The sequence below is a fragment of the Pyxicephalus adspersus genome, chromosome 12 (assembly GCF_032062135.1).
Source record: "Pyxicephalus adspersus chromosome 12, UCB_Pads_2.0, whole genome shotgun sequence".
NCBI classification, from domain to species: Eukaryota; Metazoa; Chordata; class Amphibia; order Anura; family Pyxicephalidae; genus Pyxicephalus; species Pyxicephalus adspersus.
In genome coordinates, this window is record NC_092869.1 from 48,326,913 (window position 1) to 48,335,782 (window position 8,870).

General features: G+C 41.1%; 2 protein-coding genes across 2 annotated transcripts in view; both read right to left on the minus strand.

Moving 5' to 3' along the window:
• The window catches only part of LOC140341802 (serine/threonine-protein phosphatase 4 regulatory subunit 4-like), a 14,580-nt gene extending 10,257 nt beyond the window's left edge, over positions 1–4,323 (minus strand). The window contains exons 1-5 of the mRNA XM_072427676.1: positions 4,117–4,323; positions 2,415–2,536; positions 2,094–2,216; positions 650–813; positions 79–198 (exon numbers count right to left, since the gene is read on the minus strand). Of these exons, the coding sequence (XP_072283777.1) occupies positions 79–198; positions 650–813; positions 2,094–2,216; positions 2,415–2,427 (420 nt within the window). The 5' untranslated portion in view covers positions 2,428–2,536; positions 4,117–4,323. The remainder of the gene's footprint in view (positions 1–78; positions 199–649; positions 814–2,093; positions 2,217–2,414; positions 2,537–4,116) is intronic.
• Positions 4,324–4,914: 591 nt separating this feature from the next.
• Positions 4,915–8,870, minus strand: part of LOC140341684 (serine/threonine-protein phosphatase 4 regulatory subunit 4-like) — a gene marked incomplete in the record, with an annotated part of 42,151 nt that continues 38,195 nt past the window's right edge. Inside the window, 1 exon segment of the mRNA XM_072427539.1 lies at positions 4,915–6,070. Coding sequence (XP_072283640.1) covers positions 5,960–6,070 — 111 coding nt within the window.

The following is an 8,870-nucleotide window of genomic DNA, read 5'->3' on the forward strand; positions in this document are numbered from 1 at the left end:
ATGGTATGGTATGGACAGATAGTATGGTATGGACTGATGGTATGGTATGGACAGATGGCATGACCATCTCATACTTACTTCACAGAAGCCAAGAGCCATGGTGTGCCTGACGGATAAGTCCGGGTCATGACATAGACAGAAAAAGGTTGCATACAGCTCTATGTGGAAGTTTTTTACTCCTACAAACACGACCATGGCCTATAAAATGAGGTAAGATCAGTGTTATGGTAACATTCTTATACCAAAATATCAATTGTGACATTGAAAAGTAATTACAAGTAATTTGAGTGGAGAATAGATAGAAGCTCTGTTAGGTTTTAAATTTGTTTTTCCTTCCTTTATGTTCTGGTGAAAACTTTTATTAGAAGAAGGTTTGAGTGAAAAGATCATGAATCTCATTATCAGTGGATCAGCACTTTTTGTGGAAGAACTAAGAGTTTTCCTATCTAAAGCTGCAATCACACTTCCCTTGCCCCTACCTCAAAATCTAACCAGAGCTCTCCCTGTATGACAATACTAACTTCCCCTCTAACCCACTCACCTAATCTCCAACACTAACCCTCAGTTTAATTGGTTAAGTGGTAAAAACAAAGCTCTCCCTACCCATTTAATGCTCATATATTTGTATAATAAGAAAAATCAGACTCACTGGAAAGTTGTATGCACAGTTTTTTCGGACCATAGCATATTTCTTCTCTAGCTCTATGTTCTGGATCTGGTTATCATTATGGCCATTTTCCTGGTGTAAGCCCAACCGGCACAACTTTTTGAAGAACTCCAGAAACCAAATTTGCTGTTCCTGGGTGAAGAGACCTGTGAAGGAAGTCAACAATATCATACAAGAAAACAGGCGACTGTCTGTAGAGCAGCCAATGGATCTGAATGGAGCGAAGGATGGACAGAAAAAACAATAAACAGCTTTCTTAAACAGTGACATGATTATGGACTATGTACAGCTCTGAGTAATATAAATACTGTATAATAATAATAATAATAATAGTTCCCTTAAAGCAGGACTAACGTTACACTTTTAAAAATGCTCAATGAGGCCAGTCATTATTGCAGAAAGAAACAGGTGATGTCCCTTCTGCAATAATTCTTTCTATCTGCCTGATTGCTCCAGGAAACTGTCAAAAAAGTTGAGCTGCACATGTGCATGTTTGGTTACCAGGATGACCAGAAATCTCTGCTTCTCCCACACTTGCTAGGAATGAATGAACTCCTCAGGGGAAGTCATAACATCTCAGCCCAGGCAGTCATGACAGCTGAAGACCATATCCAGGATAAAAGGAAGTTAGGAGATAGCATCTCCCTGTGACGGAAGGGGGACAGGTGATTATAGTAGGTTTAGTTCTGCTGAATGGGTCTCTGAACAGTTATTACAAATTACTAAAAAAAACAGATTGGGTTTTTTATGTAAAATTAGGCAGCAGGGTGGCTCAGTGGTTACCACTGCGCTGGGTCCCAGGTTTAAATCTCATTCAGGACATTATCTGCATGGAGTTTGCAGGTTCTCCCTGTGTTTGTGTGGGTTTCTTCCGACATTCCAAAAACTAGCAGTTAGCGTAATTAGAGATAGGACTATGAGTTTGTACAGCACTGCTTTATATGTCATTGTTACATAAATAGTGTGTAATAATAATAAAATTGAAATTTTACTCAACTCTTTCAAAGTGAACCTGTTCTTTCTCCATTTAGGGCAAAGTAGTATATTCACTGATTAGCCCATTGTCTAAGATTTTTCCTATAATTAGCTCACCCTCCACCCTTTTTGTATTTCTGGGTAAAGTGCAATACCGACCAGTTATAGGGGTCACGCAAGTTTCTCCCTTTCCCCTGTAATCAGCCAATCATTATTCTGAGTGCTGTCATGTGAGGGTGGGGAGGGGGTTCCTTGTGTAAGCTCCAATCTGAGCTTTTTTTTTTTTTATTGGTTTTAGAGGTGAAAAGGAGGAGTGAACAAACAGTGAAGTGAACCTAATTATTTGCTCTGAATGGACAAAGTGTTGCTTTTCTTTAACCATTGTGGTCTCTTTATAGTACATGAAAAGATACACCCAAATGGAAATTCAAATCTGTATAAATGAACCCACCTTGCAGGCCATGGCAGAGCTTCCCTAAATGTAATGACAGCGAAATGAGGACAGATTCATCGGCCTTGAAGGACTTCTCACAAAAAGACTTCACCATTGGGAGGACAATTTGATTCCGGTCATCTGAAGGGAGAATACAAGTACTATTGGGAAGAAGTACAGATTGCAGGCATTAAGGGATTAAAGATCAATTGGGTGAATATTCTGCAAATTTTTTTCTATATTAGTCAATCCCCAATTGGTCGTGTTTGCTGCTTGGATTGATCAAAAGACATCCAGACTGAAAGGAAACAAAAAAGGACAACTGCAGCCATCACATACCATGATCAAACATGACCAGCAGACTGACCAGCGTCTCGAAGGCTGCCAATCGGACGCTGCTCCCCTCATCCCTTGCCAGTTCCACAAGCTCAGGGAGGATGGCTGATTTTGTTAATTCTGTCCTGCAACAAAGAAAAAATACACATTATTATCATTTCACAGCTCAAGTTCCATGTGGGCCACTGCTTTAGTCTACACAAGGTAATGACTTCCTCACGTGACAATGGTAAAACCTGGTCCTTGACCACTGAATCTTGAAAAGGGTCACCTGTTTCTCCATACCTGGGAGTGCCAGGTACTTTTAAGGGCTCAGAAAGAAAAATGAAATGGCCGGGAAGTTTAGTATCAGCAGCTGGGGGAAAGGGCAAGTGGATTGGTCAGTCAAGAGAGCTTGTTACTTTGTCCTGAATGAGAAGTGAGTCTCTCTAAATATTAATACCTAGATTTAGGAAAACCCACAATGATTTCATTGGACAAAAATTAAAATAAAGATTTATAATGTTAAAATAGCTGATTTAGAAAAAAGCCCAGAATGTGCCCAAATACAGATATTGTAGATGCTGCTACTGACTTGATTTTTAAAGGATTTGGTAAATGCTGAGGAAGTAAACTGTCTGACAATTTCTTCTATTTCTTGCGTACTCCTATGGTAAGACCTCTACTTTCCAGGTCTGCACACCTGTTGTGCCCAATATGAAGTGGCCCCACCATCCTTTAGCTGAGTTCCCAGGTCTGCACATATGGTGTGCCCATTAGAAAAGTCTCCCCAATCCCTGCAATGAGTTTCTAGATCTGTACACTTGCAATGCCAATTATGAGGGGTCCCAACCTTCCTTTTGCTGAGTCCAGAATCTGCACACTTGTTGTGCCCATTATGAGGAATTCTCAACACCCCTGCATTGAGTTTCTGGGTCTGTACACCTATTGTGCCCAATATGAGGAGCTCTCACCCTCCTTGTACTGAGTCCAGGATCTGCACATCTGCTGTACCCATTATAGGAAATTCCCACCATTCCTGCATTGAGTTCCTGGGTCTGTACACTTGCTTTACCCATTATAAAATGTTCCCATTCTCATCAAAAGAAAGGGAAAGGTTGAAAACACACAAAGGTTTGCAGAACCATCTAAAAGTTCCTAGGTGGACTAGAACAGAGCAAGGAAATATGGCAGGAAGATCTCAGCATTAAAGATCTCAGCCTAACATGCTTCGCTTAAAATTACTTTTAATCACTTTTGGATGACTTGTCCCTTTAAATGCTAAGTGGTCTTAAACTGTCATACACACCCTTACTATATCCCATAATGAGTTAGTGACCCAGAACAAATATGCGGCCAGTTCCAAGTCACCTGCTAAATAACGAATATAGGAATGGATGCCGGTCAGCCATGGCGGCCCCCATATCTTCATCCTAACATAATCCCTTTTAAGGAACCTTTTTATATCATTCAGTGGAGCTGGCATCTAGGCATGCAGATAGATATGGGTAGCTGATTTCCCTGCAGTTTCCCCATATTTTAGCTCTTTTGTTGCTAGAAAGATTGCAATAACCTTCACAATGAATTATATTAGGTAAATCAGGGGCGCTGCAGTAAAAAAAAAAAAAAAATGAAGGTGAATGGCCTAGTCATTTATAAATTATGCGGCGAGCAAGTGAAGTCGATTGTTCCTTGGCTATTGAAGAGACACTTAGCGGTGACTCACCGGAGGAGGGAGACGGTGACATAAAGCACAACGCGGCGTTTCACATTAATCTGCTGGTGACATTTTCTGGATTCTGTGTGTCATTGTTTGTGTCTTGTCATGATTTCTTTGAGGCTGACAGGCCAAGGCAACTCCACCTTTGGATCTGTTACGTGTTACGGTTTCAGCACGCACTGTGGGGGCTCCGGGAACACGAGAACGCCCCCGCATAGGACGCCCACTATAGTATTGTGTGCTAACGTCGGAGTTTTGCTTCTTCAGAAAAATCTTATGGAGGCGTACTTGTGGGCTGAGTGCTTCGTGTCCGGAGAAGGAGGGAGGGAATGAGGGGGATGAATAACCACCGGCCCTCATATAAAAAGCTCCACCTAAACCTGACAAACATCCTACACAGGTAACACTGAGGATTCATCTGATCATTTAAAGTGTATGTACAAGTAAACATTTCTTGGAGAGATTCACCCTCTCTGTTTGTTCTTTAAACCAATATAATGGGAAATCTAAATGCTGGAGTTTTCACCAGAACATGACGCGAATGTAAATTTTACACATGAGGACACCTGTTCTAGTGACAACTGATCTAAAAGGGAATTGTCACTTTGTAGATTTTTGTCCCACAACCTTTAGCAACTTAGAGACAGGAAGTGATAGAAAATATTATTAGATAGATACAGACTGCAAAAAATAGGTAGGGGTTTTAACAGTTCCTTACTGTATTCAGTTTCTATATTGCAGGCAGCTATAAGAGCCGGCATTGTATTACAAAGAGGTGTCAAAGTTTATTTACAAATATCTTACTTATATATTATAACTCAGGAGTGATAATTGCAAAAAAATGTTATTTGTTTAAATACTTTTTGCTGTTTGAATGTAGCATAAATAGGAGCCACAAAGAAGACTCATTGTGAGCCACAGCGTTCTGCTCAACCATGTTCCCAAAATCTATAATTCAAGTGAATAGAAGAGGCTGATAACCATTTTGTGCATGTCACTTTTAGCCATGTGGTTGTTCTTCAAAGCTGCAATTGCAGTTGGCCACAATGCTGTCTGCCTCTCCCAGCTGCATAGCAGCAGTTTTCTGTGCCCCTGAGAGTGGAAAACTGCAGTTTTCACTGCAAATCTAAAAGGGCCCTAAAAAATATGCTTAAACAAATAATACTACAGCTTGAACTTTTACAGCCCTTTTCTGACTCCCCATGACTGCAACTATTAGCAGCTCCCAGCCACCCCTCATCAACTACTATGCTGTCAGCTGCAGAGTTTGACAACTGCTTTCGTAAGGTTGAGTTAGGTTGGTTTAGTTTGACCTGCAGTTCTTCCTTCTGAGGAGGAAAAAGTAACAACTTACTCAAAAGTGACTTGTTGCTTTTAGGAACCATACCAGTGTTCTCCCCAGCCTCCTATAGCTGGGCGCACCACCCGGCACTTTTCAGTAATCACACAAAAACAGCTGGATCAAAAAACAAAAAGTTTGATCACAACAATGGGGGCCACCGCTCGCCTAAAGCTTCTTCTCACCAAGCGTTTAAAAAAAATTGGGGAGAATACTGAACACCAAAATCCACCACAGTGTGTGCACACGATGGTTCACAACCACTTCCATCAGTTAAAGGTTTAGCACATGCCTGAGCCTGCAATGGATCCTTGAAAATTCTTCTTAGGAATATGTTGACTCATTTTCTTGACTTGGAAATCAGCTGCACCCCTTTCTGGAAAGAAGCTGCACCCTATCACTTCTTACCAGTCTATTGCAGTCTATCGTAAGAATCTTTAATGGCAGACTGGCATACTGGCAGACTGGCACAAGCCCTACCAGGCCAGAACCATTAGCGCACCACAATACTTACATGTGAGATTCAAACTTGTTTGCTATTTTCCCGAGAATCTTACAGCTAGTGAGCCGGGACTGTAATGTCTGAGACAGCTGTGCTTTGGATACAAGAGGATTTAAAATCTGAAAAAGAACAGAGAATTCAGGTAATACGCATGATGATGGTGAGAAATACAATATACAAACAAACTAAAACACTATAAGGTATGGCCACTGCACACCAGACTTATAACTAGGATCATTCCATAATATTGGTCACTGCTCCCAACAATTAGCATTTTTCCATTGATTTGACTTTGATCAACCTGTAGCTGAGCCCTGGGCAGAATTAAAAACAAATGTCTGGGGGTTCACAGACATATCACAGACCTAATACCAGCATGCAATGCCAAGCTGCAATATCTAAAGCTAGCAAAGTACTTTCTTGTAATAAAAGAGGAATAGACTGCAGAGATGGAGACATAATCCTGCCCCTGTACAAAGCATTGGTCACACCACATCTGGAATATGCAGTCCAGTTTTGGGCTATTGTGGGATTGGAGAGAGTGCAGAGAAGGACAACTAAACTAATAAAAGGAATGGAGGAGCTCAGCTATGAGGAGAGATTAGCTGAACTGAATCTATTCTCCCTTGAGAAGAGACGTATAAGGGGGGATATGATCACCCTGTATAAATATATAAATGGTCCATATAGAGAACTCTCTTCCCCATTATTCACTGTATGATGAAAACGTGGAATCGGCTCCCTCAGGAAGTAGTTTCAGCAAGTTCTATAGATTGCTTTAAGAAAAAGCTGGATGATTTCTAGAAGCACAGAATATAACTGGGGATTGAGGATTTAAAGTAGAGAACACAGAGACTGCTGATCCAGGGAACATCCGATTGTCTCAGGGAATCAAGAAAGAGTTTTTTCCCCTGTTGGAACAAATTGTATTTATGTCTTGTAAAAAGTTGCATTTAAATTGATATTCTGAGGACACGTTGCTCCTTCATATGGATAGCCAGGCCAGGTGTTCCCGATCTCACCCACTGTAAGTTCCTGTAAAGAAGTTTCACAGAACCAGAAGACCAGACCAGACCAGAAGTTGCAGTCTGACCCAAAAAAATGTCCGGCAATAATGCAGAAATAAAGCTGAACTTCGGCTAAAGACCTTTGCACCCCCCCCATTGTAAGGAATAATTGCATGTTTATTCTAGGGGATGACACTGCAGGAAATAAACGTACTGTACTACTGCTCCTGCAGCTACTTGAGTTTGTTTTAAACACTCTGATCCCACTTACAAGGTGACTACCACTATTATTAGGTATTATATAGGGACACAATAGAAGTGAATGGGCCATGCACACCACTTCCTGAAATCTGATAGATATTCTGTCCAGCGCTTTCCCTCTGCACACTGATTATATTTACCTATCAACCTGATTGATATTAGAATTTCCCTTCATTAACTTTAGGCTTGGCTGGCCTTTAAAATGCCACCTAATGGGTCCCCATTCTTCCTCCAGGCCCCATAGGGGTCCAATGGGGTGCTCAGGCTATTGTTACACCACTGATTTGCTGAAAGGTTCAACACGGGAAGTCTTCAAAAGGAAAGTTGTATTTCAAGGGGTTCAGGCATTTAGCAGAATGAGGATATTTGTGTGAGTTCCTGGCTTGGCACTTGGCAGCCTTCTCGCTGTCAGCACAAGAATTACAGTGTCTACATTGAGTTAGCTCCTGTACAGAGATGACTGTGTTCTGATTAGCAATGCAGACTTCTAGATCTGCCAGTTACCAAGGAGCGAGGACAGAACCCTACTGAAACTGGGACCGTCTTGCCAATTTTACAGTCATAATTTACTTATCTTGGATTAAACCTTAGGGCCCCAACCTGATTATATACATAACAACAGCGGCTCCTGTTTAGCTGTATTAAAGTAAAATTCTGGTTTGAATTAATAAGCCCGTGATACAGTATTGTAATATGCATGCAAAGCTGTACAGAATGCAAACACATATTGCAACCCCTCCATATTAACAAAATGCATTCTCCTGCAAAAATACACATTTACAGGAAAACTTCTTTTACATGGGACATATTCCCACAGGGCCCTGACCTCCCCTGCAATTCTGGTGATAATGTTTTGTTATGAAGATTTGCAAATAACTTAATTGGGGGGGAAGAAATAGTTTTTCAGCAGACTTCGTGCTGTCACCGACTATTGTGAGTGACATTTGTGGTCCTGTGTGTCCAGGCAGAGACGTGAATAATTACCTCATGTCTGATGGTCTCCTTTGGCAAGACATCTATAACAGCGAGAAGTGTGTCCAACCACGCATTGCTCACACCTGCCACATAAACATCCAATTAGAATTGTTGCAGCACCACCTGTATAACAATGAATGACCTGCACTGCACTGAACAAGGAGAGACAACTGTACATAATGTTATTTTAAACTTTATTAAGAGCACCTGTCACCTTGACAGTGATGTATTTCATATTTTTAGATGGAGAGGGTCCTGTTAGTGTGTGGGGGTGTTGCTTGCCTGCATTTGACAGCTTATCAGATTTCCATTTACCTCAATGGTGCCATATGGAGGGCAATGCTGAAGCTGCATGTGATCTGCTGTGCTGCGTTTCTCTAGCCGCAGTAAATCCTATCTGTGATGTGTTTAGATTGCAGGAAAAGCAGGTCAGATGCAGCCTTTCATGTTCTAACCTATTGGGTTGAGCTGTGCTGCATTCACATGTAAAAGCCAGAATCTAAAACTACCAAAATTGACAATATATGGACAACACACTGGCACCTGTTACAATACATGGGCAGTCACAACAATATATTAGTAAGAACTGAATAACAGTGGCAATACACAGATAACAAATGGACATAAACAGGCAAATATAAGAATATTGCTATAAATGGGAAAGTGTGACAGCATA